Consider the following 20,287-nt stretch of genomic DNA (forward strand, 5'->3'; position numbering starts at 1 on the left):
CATGCAGAGTACAACCTGCCATAGGCAATCTAGGCTTCTTGGAGATGTTGTATGAATGTTCAATTGAAAAAAGTTCAGGAAGGAGACATTTGCATCACTGAAAGTTATCATCTATATAAAAATAACATAATGCTTATATTTTTATCACTTAACCATTGAATTATGATGGTACTCTTTATCAAGTAGACTGTCCTCCATGTGATGCACTACATATGAGGGCTAATGTTCTTGTTATCAATAGTATTCAGAGGAATATAGGTAAAATGCCAGAATTTCCATTAAACTATATAGAGCAAGTACAAATAACTGACGCAACAAAATTTTTTACCAAAGATTCAGATTTGTAGTTCTGCATCTCTAAAAACTGATTATCAGCAGCTCTGAGTTCTTTGCGCAATTCTTGGTTCTCCCTTGTCAATGTTTCCACCTGAGTTTTTAGTTGGTTTTCCGTAGTAGACCAACGTGATTCATGCCTATGAAATTCCCCTTGTAGTTCTGAAATCTGCAGCTTTAGCATCTGTTTGCAAAAAACATACATTTTTATAGCATAAACGTTTGCTAATGATAATATATATAATATAATATGTACTGAAATTAGGATATTATATGGAAATAACAGCTGAGTTAATGTCCCCCAAAGCAAGTATATGGCTAAAGTTTAACTGAAGAATTTGTAAAATATACTGTTATATACTAACTGAAACAAAGATGTGTACAACATTTAATTCCTTCTCAGATGGAGTCACTTGTTTAACAGTATATCATTTTGGGGTGCAGAAATAGTATAGTGCTGCAGGGGAAAGCAGCTGTTGGAAGAGCTGTTGATGCTGAGAAATGTATGACAGATGAAAGATTACTGGAAAAGCTGCCAAGATGGCTTACACAATTTGTTTTCTACACCCTACCACCACTATCATCTTGTTTCATAGCATACTGTCATAATAGTACAGTACCTGAATCTCTTCATTTTGTTCACTTTCCTTAATACTTTTTGCTAAAGCAGCTTGTTTTTCTAAGTCTTCTTTCTCTTTTTGGAGTTTTTTCATTTCTTCCCTTTTAAATTCTTCCATCTTTTTCAGCTCTTCTGCCTTTACTTTCTCAAAGTGTTCAATTTGTTGTCTGTGAGAATGTATTTAGATTAAGATTTAAATGTTAAAATACACATTCACATAATGCCTGTAGGTGACTATTGTGATAAAAGTCTTCACACTGTTATATATGTATAGAAGACCCTACATGCATAGTGTACTTAGCTATCAAAAGCAGTATTTTTTCAGTCCAGTACGCAATCATAATTACCCTTGACAAATCGGCTTAATAGCAGATACAAAATTACTTTTATATATGTGTATTCTTATTTAGAGCAAGGGGTGGCCCTTGGATCTCAGAGAGGGTGTTGGACCAAAATAACGGCCAGATTTAATTCAATTAAAAAAAAACTTACCTATAATTAAATTTAAAATTTGCCTATAGATTTCAATTGAGTTTTCATAAGATAAACCATGAGAATTGAATATGGCCCATGAGAAAATATTTGGTCTAGACAAGCATGTAAAAATACATGTGTGTGTGGTCAGTCCTTGCTTGTATGTGTATGTATTAGAGATGTATGTATGTATTGTAATAATAACAACATAATTATTAATATATTAATACTTATTATTATTTGTATTTTGTTCCATAAGGACAATTGTTCAATACATTATTTACTATTTAAAAATTATTACATGTATTTGAGATAAAGTTACCTTAGAAACGCCATTGCTTTTTCTTGTTCTTCTTTCATCTTTGTTAGCAAAGGGTTATCTGCAATGAAAACATCAGGTTGGTTTATTTTTCATGCAAATAAGTGAGCAATACATTGCTTTGGAATAATAATTAAAAAAATAATGAAGAGAAGCACTAGTAATGTGTCAGGAGATATAAAATGTAAATGTGTCAAGCTCAACCATCATACAACGCAGGGCTGAATTACTAAAAGCTGATAAAATGTGCTAGTGCAGTTATCCATAGCCAAATACCAGTTAGAAAATTAAAGGAACAATGTGATTTGTGGCTATAAGCAATTGTGCTGGTGCAGTTTAGGACCTTTTTTAGTAAATAGGCCCCCTTTTTAGAAACTATCTACGCTATAGTGCAGTACAGGGAAATAAACACACTGCTATACTGCATGATAATATTTATAAAACTACATTTTCCCCCAGGCTCAGTTTGACTGATCTGTATCACTCAAACAATGAGACAGATTAAATTTGATGAGAAAAGCTAATCTCCTAATTCAGTTCCAGACATTCCCATAGAGACAGATGCAATTCAATGAGAATAATTTATCTCACTGTTTATCACCTTGAAACTCTATTGAAGTCTATGGGAAAAACTGGCCCTGAATTAAAAGTTTTCTCTCTGCAAATTGAATCTTCCCTATAAGTTTTCATGTAATAAACCATAAAATAATGTTTTATCAAGAAACTGAATCTGGCTCAATGTATCTTAAGCATTTAGATACATTAGCAGGCAAGCTTTAATCGAATAATTCTATTTCTAGTTCCTATTTCATGCAACTAAAGGTAGAGAAAGCCTGCAATGTCCAGATGATTTTACCTTTTACCCTAAATTTCTTAATTATTTTGTGTAGTTTGGCAATATCTCTTGACAGTTCATCCTTCATAAATACTCTATGAGCTCTTAGGTTTGTTTTGTCTCTTGCAGATGATTGTATATTATACAATTATACATCACTGATATCTTGTTTTTAATAAAAAGTGGTTCTTACCTATATGTGATTCACTTGTTTTTTGTAATGGTGCCACACATTCTGGTATGTCAGCCTTCATTTTAAATACTGGAAAAAGATTTGCTACAAGATCACAAGTAGATGGCTGGAAAGTTGGTTCTGATTGCTTTGTGCTATCATCACATTCTTTTTTATTCAGTTCTTTTTCTTGCCTTACCATGCGTAACTGACGAAAAGAAGGTTTTCGAAATGACGAGAATGCTTTGTTCCCCCTTCTTCTAAAAGTTTCTTTACAGTGCTCACTACCACTGGAGCTCTCTGATGGATGTTGATGGTTTAACATATTTTTTTGTGGCAAATGAAGTTTCTTATCTTCCTCACCACTTGGTTCATCACTGGCATAATCAGGGTCAGACAAATCTAAATGGCAGTCACCCTGGTTCAGTTTCTGGGGTATGTCATGAGTTATAAGTTTGTAACAAGGCGATTTTGGGTCATCATCACTATTTGATTCCACACTGTCTGTTTCACTAAGTGGTTCAACACGTTTTAGCTGCACTGTACCAACAGAAAATTTTTGTTCTTCCATTATGTCTCCAAGTGGATCTGCTGGCACAATTTTATCATTCAATTTCTTGAACCCAGTTTTAACAGAAGAATCTGTTGTATAAGCAGAGCAACTGTTATGTTCACTTATAGTGCCCAAGACAGTATCCTTGAAAAGTTCTAGAGATAAATCATTGTGGAGAGTACTATTTTTTTTACTATTCAATTTTTTATTTTCTTCAGGTTCTTTTTCTTCTTTGATAACCTCGTGATTTGCAACAGATTCTGGACTCACAGGCTGTGCAGCTATGGAAATTTTGTGAGCATTATTTGTTTCATGCAGTGATAAAGCAGTCTCTGTTTTGCTAAGTGTGGGGTTGTAGTAGCTAGAATATTGTAACTCCATTTCACTGGAAACTCTAGTATGTTGCTGCAAAGTATCATGTGAAAACTCTTGGTCTTCTGTCAAGCATTTGCCTTTGTCATTTCTTTGCAAACTGTGCATTATATCGGAGGTACCAGGTATATCAGATAATGTTATATTTGTATTTTCCTCAGATGCTTGTTTTTCTTTGCTGAGATTACAGCTTTTGACTTCCCCATGTATACTTGGCAAAGAATTACGGTGTTTACTGTCAAAGCTTTCACTTCTAGATACATTTGGTAACGAGTGTTTTCTTTCTTCTTTGGCCATGTTGATGGGCTTTTTTTCAAATCTGGTTATACCTTCTCCACGCTTTAGGAAGGATTTTCTGAATGAAGCTTTACGCTCAAATGTGCTCTAGAATTAAATACAATTCTGAAAAAGTTTAAATACAATTCTGAAAAACAAATTCTTTCGCCTCTCTTACCTAATAATGGTTTAAACATGCTCTGGATTGCAGAACAAATATAAACCTAAATTTTTAGTTAAAAAGACTGGTAAAAATAGTCTTGAATGATCTACTGTTTTGGAAACAAATTCATTGAAATAAACAGATATTAGCAAAACAGATCATGTTTAGCAATACAAAATCTAAAAATCTGGCTGCATTGGGATACCAGACCAGTAACATACTTTGCACCTTCTTTTACATTATTCAGCAAATATATTATTCAATTGCCTGCCAAGAAAATGCCTTGGGAGCAGCCATGATTGGTCTGATTTCAACAGTTGAAAACCAAAGCAAAGCATCTAATTGGCTGTTATGAGCAACATCACCGGTTATGTTTTACTCTACCTTTTACACAGCATGATAAATATACCCCTAATTATCTGCTTTGCAAATAGAGTCCCAATGAAAAATATATATGATCTAACTGCCAAAATCAGACTCCTAACTTCAAAATCAGACTTCTAACTTCAAAATCAGACTCCTAACTCCTGTGTGAAAAAGGGAATTAAGAGAGACAGATGCTGAGACAGGGATCACAGCAAACAGGCAGGTGTCATTTTATGGACACTGTTATAAGGGAAGTTTTGTATCACTAAGATTTGGGAATCTTAGTTATGTGCCAGAATGGGGGACCTGATGCCCATGCACAGGCTACAAAATTATAGGAGGTGAGGAGGGAAGGGAAATATGAGGAGCGCAGTGAGATCAGTGAGTATATGTGTGTGTGTATAAATGCACACATATATATATATATATATATATATATATACAGTGGTGTGAAAAACTATTTGCCCCCTTCCTGATTTCTTATTCTTTTGCATGTTTGTCACACTTAAATGTTTCTGCTCATCAAAAACCGTTAACTATTAGTCAAAGATAACATAATTGAACACAAAATTCAGTTTTTAAATGAAGGTTTACGTTATTAAGGGAGAAAAAAAACTCCAAATCTACATGGCCCTGTGTGAAAAAGTGATTGCCCCCCTTGTTAAAAAATAACTTAACTGTGGTTTATCAATTTCAATTTTCAATTTCAATATCAATTTCTGTAGTCACCCCCAGGCCTGATTACTGCCACACCTGTTTCAATCAAGAAATCACTTAAATAGGAGCTACCTGACACAGAGAAGTAGACCAAAAGCACCTCAAAAGCTAGACATCATGCCAAGATCCAAAGAAATTCAGGAACAAATGAGAACAAAAGTAATTGAGATCTATCAGTCTGGTAAAGGTTATAAAGCCATTTCTAAAGCTTTGGGACTCCAGCGAACCACAGTGAGAGCCATTATCCACAAATGGCAAAAACATGGAACAGTGGTGAACCTTCCCAGGAGTGGCCGGCCGACCAAAATTACCCCAAGAGCGCAGAGACAACTCATCCGAGAGGCCACAAAAGACCCCAGGACAACATCTAAAGAACTGCAGGCCTCACTTGCCTCAATTAAGGTCAGTGTTCACGACTCCACTATAAGAAAGAGACTGGGCAAAAACGGCCTGCATGGCAGATTTCCAAGGCGCAAACCACTTTTAAGCAAAAAGAACATTATGGCTCGTCTCAATTTTGCTAAAAAACATCTCAATGGTTGCCAAGACTTTTGGGAAAATATCTCGTCTGGACCGACGAGACAAAAGTTGAACTTTTTGGAAGGTGCGTGTCCCGTTACATCTGGCGTAAAAGTAATACAGCATTTCAGAAAAAGAACATCATACCAACAGTAAAATATGGTGGTGGTAGTGTGATGGTCTGGGGTTGTTTTGCTGCTTCAGGACCTGGAAGGCTTGCTGTGATAGATGGAACCATGAATTCTACTGTCTACCAAAAAATCCTGAAGGAGAATGTCCGGCCATCTGTTCGTCAACTCAAGCTGAAGCGATCTTGGGTGCTGCAGCAGGACAATGACCCAAAACAAACCAGCAAATCCACCTCTGAATGGCTGAAGAAAAACAAAATGAAGACTTTGGAGTGGCCTAGTCAAAGTCCTGACCTGAATCCTATTGAGATGTAGTGGCATGACCTTAAAAAGGCGGTTCATGCTAGAAAACCCTCAAATAAAGCTGAATTACAATAATTCTGCAAAGATGAGTGGGCCAAAATTCCTCCAGAGCGCTGTAAAAGACTTGTTGCAAGTTATCGCAAACGCTTGATTGCAGTTATTGCTGCTAAGGGTGGCCCAACCAGTTATTAGGTTCAGGGGGCAATTACTTTTTCACACAGGGCCATGTAGGTTTGGATTTTTTTTCTCCCTAAATAATAAAAACCCTCATTTAAAAACTGCATTTTGTGTTTACTTGTGTTATCTTTGACTAATAGTTAAATGTGTTTGATGATCAGAAACATTTTGTGTGACAAACATGCAAAAGAATAAGAAATCAGGAAGGGGCAAATAGTTTTTCACACCACTGTATATAGTACAAAGGGGTGTAACACAGGGTTTCCCAATAGATTGCTATACAGATATATCTGAATATGGTGGAACCAGGGCTTTTTTGTGGAAAAAAGTGATCACTGAACAATTAATTTAAATTTGAAGAAGAAGAAGGTTTAATTATTTCTTTCTCTTTTAGGAGCCGACCTTGCTTTTATACAAGCACTGTTTATTCCATCTGAACAGGCGGCACTTCTTCTAGACGGTTGCACTGGTAAGTGGTGGTAGATAGTGGTAGAGAAGAGGGTGAAGCAGGAGAGTGGGTGGGCATGGCAGTCCGTAAACTAAACAGGGTAGAGGAGATGGAGGTAGATATTGTAGAGGAGGTAGAGGACATGGAGGTAGATGTAGAGGAGGTACAGGATATGGATATTGATCTGGTGGATGAGGTAGAAGATATGGAGACAGACAGCGGTGGGCAAAGTGGAGTTGGATTAGGGATTGCAGGGGGAAAAGCAGGGGGATTAGGTGTTGTAGGCAGAAGAGTAGGGGGACTAGGGGCTGCAGGCAAAAGTGCAGGGGGATTAGGGGTTGTAGGCAGAAGTGTAGGGGGACTAGGGGCTGCAGGCAAAAATGCAGGGGGATTAGGGGTTGTAGGCAGAAGTGTAGTGAGATTAGGGGTTGTAGGCAGAAGTGTTGGGGGATTAGGGGTTGCAGGCCAAAGTGTAGGGGGATTAAGGGCTGCAGGTGGAAGTGCAGTGAGATTAAGGGGTGCAGCGGGAAAAAGGAGGGGGATTAGGGGCTGCAGGCGGAAGTGCGGGGGGTTAGGGCTATTAAGAGAATTAGAATATTTTATTATTACTATATTATTAGTCCTTAGCGTTTTTGGAATTTTTTATTCTATTTATATAATGATATTGACTTTTTAGGATTTATAGAAGGAAACGGGAGAGAATATGGGGGTATCTGGGGCATGGAGGTGATTAGGATATTTTATTATATTCATTCTATTATTCATGTTTAGTTTAGGATGTTTAGTGTTAATAAAAGGAAGTAAAAGGGGATTTGTTAAATATGGGGATTCCTATTTATATTTGAGATGATAAATAAAGGGGCCCAGCACCCCTTGTAACCAATGGGTCATGCATTTGACCCCTCTTTTCCCCACCCTATACCCGGTGGGGTGGGGTTAGTTAAGAAATAAAAAAGTAGCACTTAGGGAATAGGTTATAGTTACTCAGGAAGTCCCCTATATCTGATGAGAATTAGGCAGCAGTGTACCGGGCATGTTGCGAATGGTGCGTGTTTGTGTGAGAGAAAGGGGTGGGTTGGTTCAATTTGGCCCCCAAGAAACATTTGATAAAGCTCCCCATTTGAGAAAGCCATTGCCTTTCAACTCCCTATTGAATCCACCCCAAGATATGAAAGGCGAGTGAATGTCAGTAACACGGGTTGGAGCCTTGGCGCGGCGTTAAATGCTATGGCATGTGCTAATTCAACCTTTTTGTCTGCATGGATTTGTGTGTGAAACTGTGTATTGGTGGTTGGGGGTTTGGACTTTTTCCACTCTCGTTGAGATTAGCCTGTATGAAGAGAGTGATGGTGTCTAAAGTAGCAGTGAGGATAATAGCCTCTGGGAAGGGACTGGGGCTGTGGGATAGCAGGTATTGTAGCGAGAGAGGGTGCCTATAGTAGCAGTGGGATAATAGCTTCTTGGAAAGGACTGTGGCTGTGGGATAGCAGGTATAGTAGGGGGGATGGTGCCTATAGTAGCAGTGGGGATAATAACCTCTGGGAAGGGATTGTGGCTGTGGGATAGCAGATATTGTAGTGAGAGATAGTGCCTACAGTAGCAGTGGTATAATAGCTTCTTGGAAGAGACTGTGGCTGTGGGATAGCAGGTATAGTAGGGAGAGATGGTGCCTATAGTAGCAGTGGTATAATAGCTTCTTGGAAGGGACTGTGGCTGTGGGATAGCAGGTAGACCTCAGTGGCCATATTATAATATAAAACAGTGGAATGCTTGATTTCTTTAACAGCCATATTAAAGTTATTTGTAATTAAACACTGTATCGTCTGGCTTATTATGTCTACTCTGGTGATACTGACTCCAGATGATTACAGGTATGGGACCTGTTATCCAGAATGTTTGGGGCCTTGGGTTTTCTGGATAATGGATTTTTCTGTAATTTGGATCTCCATACCTAAAGTCTACTAAAAAATAATTACATAAACCCTATGGATTCAATCAGCTTAGTTACCACCAAGTACAAAGTTCTGTTTTATTATTACAAAGAAAAAGGAAATCATTTGTAAAAATGTGCATAATTTTATATAAATGGAGTCTAAGGGAGATGGCCTTCCTGTAATTCGCATACCAGACTTGACTGCTAGTACATTGTTTACAGGGTCAGAACCATAAAAACAAAAAAAAAATAAACAAATACTGCTTTTATTTGGTTTTACAAATAACTTAAAACCACTACAATTTGTAAATTAATGTTTCATGAAAAGTTTCAAATAATATTTTCTTTCATTATGCAAAAAAAAAAGTTATTTTGGTATTTCCCTTCCCACACCACATTTTACTGTATAAAATGCTTCTATCTCTGTACCTAATATAGAAATGCAGAGTTACGCATCAAGGGTAACAGGTGCCATTTCATGCCGCTTTTGATCCTCTTCTTTTGGAGCTGCCAGCAGGAGCTTGCACAGTTAAAGCTTGGTTAGCTACATTTGTGCATTCTTTTGAAAGCTCTGCGTCGGCAATCTGACAGAAGAGGATTTAACCAGCCTGCTGCCCAGCTCTGCATTTTTATATCAGGGGCACATTTCACAGTAATGGTTAGTGCATGCGGGAAGGGGGGAAAGAGCAGGTGGTCTTGGGTTGAAAAATGGTTTTATTCTCCTTTAAATATATTCAGAAGTTGAATGAAAAGATAGGCTTTCTTCAGAAAGGGTGCCTCATGGACTTTTCAGTAATGGAAAGTTTGAATTACCAAGGGAATTCCTTAACCATATAAAAGTAGAAGGTTGCAGTCCGAATACTTTTATAAAAAGTCATGGAGCCCCAGGGTAACTTTTAATAACCTTGAAATTTTTTAGAATAGATACATTGGGGCCGATTCACTAAAGGTCGATAAAACGAGCACTATTTATAGCATGCGTTAAAAATTTTATCTCTTCTTATTTTTTGCGACTTAACGCTCGATTCACTAAAAGGACAGGCGTCATAATTAAGAAGCGATGTTCTTTGCGTTATTTAACTCTAGCGCTGAGCGTTTTTCTTGCGTTATTTCCCGCCGCGTGCGTTATTTCCCGCTGCGCACAATATATTTTGCCGCGTTCTATATTAGCCGGCGATTTTACGCACGTAACCATAACTTTCAGAAAACTACTGTTCTGAAAATCACCATTTCCCTGAAAAGTGGAGGATGCATGACTCTAGGGCCAACACATACTTGAAAAAATCCCACTGCAAAGTCCATGTTATGTTGCCAAAAGCTCACAAACCACTTCACATGCGATAAGCGTTATCGACCTTTAGTGAGTCGGCCCCATTATCTTTTTATGTGAATTTGTGACTATACTTAAAAAAACATGGTTTTCTGGCACAAGTTTGGAATCAAATACATTTATACAAAGTGCAAAAAAAAAGATTTGCATAATTTGTTGCAAAATAGCCGCAGGCCTCCCAGACCCATCCCCTACCCTTCCACGAACTTGCGCTTTATTCAGAGGAGCAGGTTAGGAAGCAGCAGGAGGTGCAATATGCAACAGGACCAGGCAGTAAAGACAGGGATCTTCTGCACCTGCTGCCACTGCTCTCTTTTCCTAGAGAGAACCACTCTCAGTTCTCTACCTCTGATGCACAAATTCCAGCACTATCCATTATCTTTCCTATTTCTTTACAAGTTTCACTGCCTCCACTGCTGCACCCTCCACCTCAGACAGATGGCTAGCTTCCTCTGCAGCTCATTTAATATTATGCACAACTCTCTGAACCTTCACTACCTTTATTTGTCTTTGTATGTGACACAAATTAGATCACTGTGCACTGATAATACCCGATGACATCAATAAAAACCTTTTATACGGATATAATTTACAGGATATTAACCAAGGACCATATAAAATCATGAGACCAAAGGCTGAGTGCTTTTATACAGGTCATGGAACTCCAAGGTGACTTTTAACATCCTAATATTTTACAACAGGGGGTGCATTATTTATTATAATACATACGTTTCAGAGAGAAGTTATACCACTAAGAACTGATTACAACTGATGTACCCCCTGTACTGTGATTTCTAAAGATATTACAAGTCACTTCAGAGTTACGTGACCACATAAAAGCACAAGGCTGTAGGCCAAGTTCTTTTATACAGGTCATGTAACCCTGAAGTGCCTTTAAACAATTACAGGCATTCATAAGCTAAAACAGGTAGAGATTAAGTAAAAACTGAACTTTTAAACTATATAGAGTAGAAAAAGGGAAAAGAGATTTTCTTATATGACAAAACTGATTATGGTAACTATGAGAAATTAACATCTATTTAAAAAAAAGCAGAGATTGGAATTTGTACCTCAGTACTTTGTTTCTTCTGTGCAAATTCAGAATCAGCTTTTAGCTGCTCTTCGACGAATTCTTCAAATGTTTTTTGTTTTACACCAATTCCAGGTCTAAGGGGTCTTAAATAACAAATTCAGAAACTTTATTTTTCCTCTAATTTAAATTCAATTATAGAAAAGATCACATATGAACATATAGAATATTAGTTTAATACAGCCATCTTACAACTATCTACAGACAGGTATTTTTTGACATTTCATGGAATTTGTCCAGGGCCGGAACTAGGGGTAGGCAGAACCTAGGGCACAATGACTGGGGGGCACCAGACAGGAGCCTCGCCTGCTTACCCCTAGTCTGCGATCTGTTTCTCATTGCTTCATATCGCACATCGCCGCCCCCCCCTCCCCGCGCGTTCCATCTGCGCATGCACGCCAAAATACACGGGGGGGGGGTTGCCTAGGATGCCCGGTCGGTTTGGCCCGCCCCTGAATTTGTCCAATTAAAAGACATATTTAAGTAATATGCTCTTTCTAAAACATTTTTAAATGCCGCTTTACCTTTTTAGTAACACTGCATATGTTGCCTTATATTGCATAGTCTGATTTGGAAAAGGTCACGAGATTTGGAGACAGAAACCTGGAAAGTGGTGAGAGAAGCAGAATTTGGTGTATATGGCAGGGGGAGATAGAAAAGGCTATGTTTAGTGTAGAAAGATGTATTGGTTGGTATATTAAAAGGTTTATGTAATAGCGTTAAAGAGTTGTACAAACCAATGGATGGTGGTGGGGGAAAGCAAAGAGAACACAGTTTAATATAATGAAGTGTTTTACATGGGAAACAAAGAAATAAAAGGATTCCCTATTGGCTGTCTTAATTACCTAAGATTTAGGTGATTAGTAAATAAGGCTTGTGAGCCAGGTTTTGTAAGCATAATATAGCACACCAAGCATTGCAGTAATAACTCAGCAGGAGGTCGCATAGCCTTTACAAATACAATAAGGGTGATGTTGCAAGAAAAAATGTAGTGGCTGCAATAGATCTCTGTTACCGTGGGCGACTAACCTCTCCAAAATGCTTTTCCAAATTCGCACAAAGTTTCCTCCTGCAGGCAACTTCGCATGAAGTGGTGTGTAGACCTTTCCATCAGTGATTCATATTGTTGCCAGTCAGTGGAAAGGCATTTTGGAGAGATCTCTTTCCCGTGGTAGCAGAGATTTATCAAGGCCGACTAAATCTCTGCACGGCACATCAGCCTAAAAGTGTGCTAATTTACCTTTACTAAAAACAATTTAATAGTAACGTAAGTTGAAAAAAGACACATTGTAAAATCCTGCCTAGATTTTAATGAGTGACCTGCATAGCAGGTTGTTATACCTCAGCTAAGCTAAGATCATGGTTCACTGCTTTGGGGTTGTCACGGTGAGGCTGTGGGGGCACTCGCTACCTCACCAGTGGGCAGAGCAGAGGCTCTGGATTTTCCCGTGCAAATGTCCTGTGATTTTCTGGTGTGCATGTCGGATCTCCATGCCTTTTTACTTTTTACTTGACGCAGAATTTTTGAAGTGCAATGATGTCATTGTATAAGGAGCAAAATTTAAATATTCTAAGGGCTCCTTGTCTCATTTTCACAACTCAACATAGGTTCTGTCTAGTATAGCTACTGTGTGATTCTTTTGTTCTGACCTCTGCCTGATCTTAGACTTTGATGTTTGCTGCCTGAACTGACCATTTTGCCTGCCTTTGACTACACTTTCGGATCCTGATTTTGTACTTCATTGCTAGTTCAGTGTTGACCTCGGCCTGTTTTCTGAGACTTTGTTCTACTCTTTCCCTGTTTCTCCTGTGACACGCTGTGGTTCCCTCACTTGCTCAAAACTCCTGCCTTGGTTCTCTGGTGGCACCTGAGTAGCGGAGGGCTCCTCCCGAAATGAAAGGTGGATGTTATAGTCGAAAGAGTGAGTTCAGAGCAGAATCTTAGCATTTCTTTTGGGTTTTGGATACTGTGCCTGACAGGTGTCTTTGAGTTCTTGGGCTTGTTCAGCTGTCAGTCAGTCAGTCTGGCCACAGATGCTCAGAGATTCCCATCAGCTTGCCAATAAAATCCCCAGCTCTCAGCTCACTCAGTGTTATAGGTCAAGCTTGCTTGTTCCTAGGAGCTGTGATTCCTGCTATTGCTTTTTTCTGCTACCTGGAGGGTCTCTTATGTAGACTCCCTGGTTCCCGACTTCAAGTTTGTTTTACGAGTCTTTGGTTTTTATATAGTCCTGACCTGGCCTGTCTGACTATGTCCAGCTCTGTACTTGCTGGCTCCCTCCCTGCAGTGTACATTTCACTCCCTTGCATACCTCAGCTGGAGTCTCTGGATTCTTATGTGATATGTACAAGCAGCGGGCCAGCCCCAAAATTAAAGGTGCCTGTTATAGGCTGAAAAGCATGCCTAGACAGAAATTCAGAACTGCCCTGGGGTTTGGGTTTGCATTACATGACACACATATCCATACAGTTCTTTTGGTCAAAAAGACATACCTAACTGCTAGTTGAAGTAAAAAAGAGAAGTAAAAATCTCCATCTGAAGCCTCTCTAATGTGCCTCAGGAGGGTGAAAATTCCATCATAACTCCAAGATGGCAATCAGACCAATCACTTGATTTACCCTGGGCTAAAAGCTAATTTCAGATACCCTGCATTATCCCACTTACTAAAAAGTCTTTTGACCCCCTTTTTAAGCTATCCACTGTATCAACCAGTACGACCACTGAAAAAAAGAGAATTCCTCAACTTTACAGGTTTCACTCAAAACCTTTTTGAATACTATAATAAAATGGCCTTTTCTCAATAGATGCTTTCATATCTGCTGTGCTGGAAGATCTGCTGTATAGTTCCCTCATATATTTATACATAATTATCATATATTACCTTAAGCAACTCTTCTCCAGTATAAACTTACCAACTAAGTCAGCCTTGCTATATAACTGGGACATTCCAGCTTAGTTGCCTTTCTTTAGATTCTTTCTAACTCGAAGGGCCAGTGATTATTGAAGGAAAAGAATTACGATTTTTATATATATATATATATACCTCTTTCAATACAGCTTAAAACCTACTTTGCCCTTGCAACAGCTGATTGACATTGCTTGCTACAGTCAAGATCTCCATGAAGGATTTACTTCATGTAGTGCTATTAAGGGTATAAATGGCTTGTATAACTATACATTTATCAACATTAAATTTCATTTGTCACTTAGCTTACCATATATCTGGTTTGTCCAGATCCTAGATGAAATTAATTGGGCTGCATTCATTAGCTAATAAAGCTACATTGCTTACAATGCCCTCCAACAAGCTCTTAATAACAAAGTACCCTGAGGCACCCACTAAAACCTCACTCCTAGTAGAGAATGTACTATTGACAACAGTCTCTGAACAAACCCTTCATGCAAGTTTCCTATCCATGGGCAAACAGACCCTAGTTTGGGAAGAGTAGTCTATGCAACACTGAACCAAAAGCTGTCCTTCATAAAGCCATGCCATTTCATGTCTGAGTGATTAAAGTATAACCCTTTAATCTACGTCCTGTGTATAAAAGTACCTAAGTGCCACAGGACGTAGATTCTACATCCTGCTGCACTTCCGGATTTGGGAGCGGAGGAGTGGCTTGAAACGCTTCCTGTTCATTCCCCAGCCCCTAGGCAACAAGCACATGGGTGAACGAGTGGCCCCTGGGGCGCAATCGCCCAGGGGCCCCATATGAAAAGCCAAACATGTACATTCTACGTGTCTGGCTTTTCCTGCTCTCCCTCTCCCTTCCTCTGCTCCTCCCCTCCCTTTCCGTGCCGCCCACTCACCAGACCCGACAGAAAAGAGGTCTGCTGCTGTCCCTGCATCTCTCCTGCAATCTCCAGCTTCTTCTGCCCAGGTAAGTGCCAGATATACACACAAACACACAATTACACATTTATTATACTAATACACACTTATACTTACACACATACATTTGGGGGGGGGATGGGGGGTTTCACACATTCACAGCACTTACAGCACTCACACTTGCACACACACACATACACACATTTTGCCTAGTGTACATGCACACTTACACACTTATGCAATTTTGTGATTTTTTTTTTTTATCGCATTGATTTTTTTCTTGCCTGAAAAAATTATTTATTGCCATTGCGGATAGTGTATTCACTAACCGCACTGCGCATACCTTTTGTGTATTATTTTGGTGTTTTTTTTTACATTTTCTGTGATTTTGGTGCATTTTTAGTCATTTTATTGCAATTTTAGCCATTTTATTGCATTTTCAGTTATGCATAGTTGTTGTTCGCTTGACTTTGTCTGTAAAACTAATTTGCCCAAGCCAAAATACTCAAACTCTGATTCTGACTGTAGATATCACTAGGGGGAAAAAAATTTGATTTGGGCATCAAACTGTTCAGTAGACCCCTGGCATTCATATTTTGAGTGTTTTATGTTGGTACGTTACAAAATGTGGGGATACATAGTTGGAAAAAATGCAAGCTTTCGACTATTTTCAGTAATGTTATAAAAACCATTCTGTTTAGCATAGCTTTGTGGTTTGGTAGTTTGCAGTAGAAAGATGTATTTACCCATTTTTTGTTTTGTCAGAATGTGTACTTTCGGAAAATGTATGGTTTTCTTATGGCACATAATACACATGCCAGTAGCTTATATTGCAGCGTATTCACTTTGTATGCACTAACTTCCTTTTGGGGTTCCTAAATGCCAGATACTTTAGTAATCCTATGCACAATGGGCATCAAACTGTTCAATGGACCCTTGGCTTTCATGTTTAGTAAGTGCTTTGTTGGTATCTAATGCTATGTGGGAGATGCTTGAAAGTGGAAGGTTTGATGCGATTTTCAGGTATTTCATCAAAAATGGCAATTTTGGGAAATCATTGTGACTCTGTAGTCTGGAGTAGAAAGACATGGATACCCATTTTGAATTCGCCCAAATGTATTTTCTGAAAATATAAAGTTTTGGGGGGTCAATGTGTTTTTTTGTGTTTTTATCACACAAAAATCCAGTTATTTTGTTGAATTTTCAGTAGCTAAAGAGATCTCCAGGGCAATTTGTATGCACTAACTTCCTTTTGGGGTCTCTAAATGCCAGATACATAGGTGATCCTATGCACAATGGGCATCAAACTGTTCAGCGGACCCTTGGCTTTCATATTTAGGATGTGTTTTTTTGGTACCTAATGATATGATGCTTTCATATTTTTTTATAGAAACTGCTAAATTCAGGAAAGCATTGCTGTTTGGTACTTAGGAGTTGGAAGACATAGTTACCCATTTCGGATTCGCCAGAATGTGTACTTTTCAAAAATATGTGGTTTCCTGTGGTAAACCTAATGTTCCAGGATTTTTGGCTTTGGAATCTTAAGTATGCTGTATTCTGCTGTAATGCTTTAATTTACTGCTGGGAGTTTTTGATCTATAGAAGTCAGAAATCTCCATAAAGCTATACATATCAAGTGGAAATACACAAAAAGTCAGATTTAGCAGATTTAGAAAGTTCAGGTTCTCCTGAAAAAAACAATATATAGTTCGCCTACTTAAACTTAACCCCCCCCCAGTAAATGTCCCTAAAATAAGAGAGCACAGAATGTTTACAAAACGTCTGGCACTGAGGGGAACCGAAATGTAAAATTCTGCTGGCACTTGAAGGGTTAATGTACTGTTACATTGCGCTAGTAAAAGTTGTGTGGTTGCTTCAGAAAGATTACTATAGTTTATATTAACAAAGCTGCTATGTAGTCATGGGGGCAGCCATTCAAGATGGAAAAAAGGAGAAAAGGCACAGGTTATGTAACAGATAAGTTTTAAAGAATACAATGGCAATCCTTACAGCTTATTTGTCAACACAGCTTATCTGCTTTGTAACCTGCACCTTTTCTCCTTTTGTCATTTGAATAGCTTCCCCCATGACTACACAACAGATTTGTTAATATAAACTACAGTAAGGTTTCTGAAGCAAACACACAACTTTTACCACTACAGGGCAACAGTACATACTATATTAATTATTTCATACACTTTTCAATTACACTGTTTACATAACAAATAATTTACTCTACCATTTTAAAATTTAGTTTCAAACAAACAAATGTTTCTCAGTGCATCTCAGCGTCTCAGTGCATTGTGCCTATCCTGAGCTTTCAAAAAGAGCCAGCGCTACACATTAGAACTGCTTTCAGGTAACCTATTGTTTCTCCTACTCCATTGTAACTGCCGGACTTATATTTCTTACTATTGAGTGCTATTCTGATATCTACTGGGAGCTGCTGTCTTGCTACCTTCCCATTGTTCTGCTGATTGGCTGCTGGTGGGGGATAGGGAGGGGGATTATATCACGCCAGCTTGCAGCTCAGCAGTAAAGTCTGACTGAAATTGATCAGAGCACAGGTCACATGGCTGTAGCACCCTGGGAAATGAAGAATATGGCTAGCCACTGAGCTGAGCCATCTCTACTCCACTATGTAGCAAACTCTGCTTTTCTATTATGAACACTAAAAAAAAGAGCTGATTAAGCTCTTTTTATGAGACCAAATCATTTTGATTTTTTATTGGAGCCACAATCTCAATCTGCATCTTTTTACAATTTGAATTATCCTTTGCCATATTTGCCTTCTTGACTGCTATTTTATTACTTGTAGTATTTATACTATACCTCTTTAAAAAAACAAAAACTTCTGAATTATAGTTCTTAAAGGGGACATGTCACCCTAAGAAATAATTCCAAATTATTTTCTATTGTGTTTCTCAAGCAAAATAAACTTCACTTACACTGTATAAATTATTTAAATTGTGTTTCCTTCAGTCTAGAAATTCACAATCACAGCAAGCAGGCAGGCACCGTTTTGTGGGCACTGTTATTAAGGCAAGTTTTGTATCATACTAAAATCTTGTGTATGTGGGCGAGAATGAGAGATCTGAAGCCCATGCCCATGTACTGGCTACAGAATTAGATGGTAAGGAGCAAGGGGGAAAGTGATTGGTGAATGAAAACCCAAAAAATGTATCAGTGTAAACTTACTCAGAGTAGTGAGTACTTTTGCAATTACGTGAATTTGGTTTCTGAGATATTAGCAGTTTTGAATGCCCAATTGGCAACCCTATCACCCCAAAATCTTGTTTATGCGCCAGAATAAGGGACCTGATGCACATGCCATGTACTGGCTACACAATTAAATGGAGAGGAAGGAGGAGGAAAGTGAGTGCTGAATGTAAAAAATTGTTTGCCCCACCTAAGGCATAGAGGTGGGGAAGGTAATAGATGGGATTTTTAAATGTAGTACCCCATTTAGCCATAATCCCCTTTGAACCCAGAGTGTCATTCAGTCCCCAATGCACCCAGATAATATCATGCTATTGCAACCTCAGATTGTGACATAGTAGTGTGTTAGAGGGGCAAGGTAGAAAGATGTGATTACCGACTCATAGCTCAAACATAAACACCCACGCTAGGGCTCAGAGGTGTAGTATCCATCAAATAGCAACTTCCCATAAAATCATAGTCCCTGGAACCTAAGAGGCCCAACCCATGGAAGACAAATAACTAAATGAGAAGTTATGTATTAAATTGTGATAGAAGTCAGCCGCAAGAGAATGACAGTGCAAGCAGTACTGAGCAAAAGAAATTGAAATAGAGGTCAAAATGTGTGCCTAAATGAAGAGGATCTGCAGAGGTTTCAAGGCATGGATCATGATTATGCAGTTCATTTCATCAATGCAAGAGAACTTCGAAAATCCGACTAAAACAGAAGAAACAACAACACTTTGCCTACTATAATTATCTTATGGATTTAATAAGTGGGGGTAATATAGATGGGATGTTTAAATGCTATGCCCCACAACACAAAATACTGTACTGTAATCATAAGTAAGTGAGGTGCATTAACACTATTTAAAGAGATATAAATACATATTTATACAATTACCAGAACTTCTAAGTGATTGAAACTCAGAATTCTTTTGATTTTTAACATTCTATATTATTTATCAGAGAAATAAATACCTCTTATTATATTAGGATGAATGCAATAAAATGAACAAAAAATATATAGGGTTAAACAGCCAAGGGTTAGGAGCACCATATATACACCCTTGTTCTCCGGCATCAGATAGATAATATTTTAGCTTTATTTTTTAGCTTTTTTAGCTTTAAACAAATATGAACTTGCCTCTCTTCATGATTTTTAGTTTTCAGCCTTATTCCAAAGGGGGAAAGGGGAGTCTGTGTAGAAGGTTCTTCATTCTTCTCTTTTTCTACAAGATAAAGGGTTTTAGAAGCTTCAGCTATCGCATAAATAAATAAAAAAAAAAAAAACAACAACATAAATAACAAGCCAGGAATACTTTTCAGCTGCAAATTCTAGGCAACTATTTGTATGTAGGACAGGCCAGTAAAATGTTAGTTATGCTTTTTGAAAACGTTAACATGTGAAGTGTACTTTTAGTGAATTTAGCATACCTCACGGGACAGATTTATTAAAAATCAAGTTGGCTTGTATTTTCAAAAAATATACATATGCATGTATTTTCTGAAACATCAAATTGTAGGGATGTATTAAAGAAAAGAATGTAAAAAGTTGCCATGAAAATCTCGGCAAGTAAAAGCTTGCAAATATATATAGTCAAATGGAAATTGTCCCTAACAACTTTATTTATTACGTCAGTTTATTAACCCTTTACCTGCCAAGCATGTACGGCATACATGCTGGCAGAAAAAGGCACTATCTGCCAAGCACAAGCCAGAGGGGCTGTCATGACTGTCCGACCTCCAAGCAGGTTGGAACCAGCACTTTGCAGGCACCGACCCTCCAGAAACCCCCCTCAGCGATCTCTGCATCCCTTTTGCTTCAGAATACACAGACTTACATTTACACACACACACACACATGTAGCACATAATTTAGCACAGTTTTTTTTTTTTGCTTTTTTATTTTTGCACACTTATAGAGATTTATATTCACATGGTCACAGAACTTTTAGATGTGTACACACATGTATACACAAAAACCCTAATTTTGCAGCGCGACTATTGGATCAGGTATTTTGACCACTAATTATGCTGTCATTGATTGATTAATTATTAACAATTTTTGTGGTTTTATATCATTTTTACCCCAGCATTACTGTTCCTGATCTGTTTTTTTAACATAG

General features: G+C 38.2%; 1 protein-coding gene across 2 annotated transcripts in view; it reads right to left on the reverse strand.

Moving 5' to 3' along the window:
- tcp10l2 (t-complex 10 like 2) overlaps positions 1-20,287 on the reverse strand; it is a 48,810-nt gene that overhangs the window by 16,960 nt on the left and 11,563 nt on the right. The window contains exons 4-9 of one of the 2 annotated variants that reach the window (XM_031902623.1): positions 19,306-19,390; positions 11,108-11,213; positions 2,774-4,061; positions 1,749-1,806; positions 954-1,119; positions 329-517 (exon numbers count right to left, since the gene is read on the reverse strand). In XM_031902623.1, coding sequence (XP_031758483.1) covers positions 329-517; positions 954-1,119; positions 1,749-1,806; positions 2,774-4,061; positions 11,108-11,213; positions 19,306-19,390 — 1,892 coding nt within the window. Of the gene's footprint in view, positions 1-328; positions 518-953; positions 1,120-1,748; positions 1,807-2,773; positions 4,062-11,107; positions 11,214-19,305; positions 19,421-20,287 lie in introns of both variants that reach the window. The other variant, XM_012963719.3, reaches the window with a different exon arrangement.

The sequence above is a fragment of the Xenopus tropicalis genome, chromosome 5 (assembly GCF_000004195.4).
Source record: "Xenopus tropicalis strain Nigerian chromosome 5, UCB_Xtro_10.0, whole genome shotgun sequence".
In the NCBI taxonomy this organism is placed as follows: Eukaryota; Metazoa; Chordata; class Amphibia; order Anura; family Pipidae; genus Xenopus; species Xenopus tropicalis.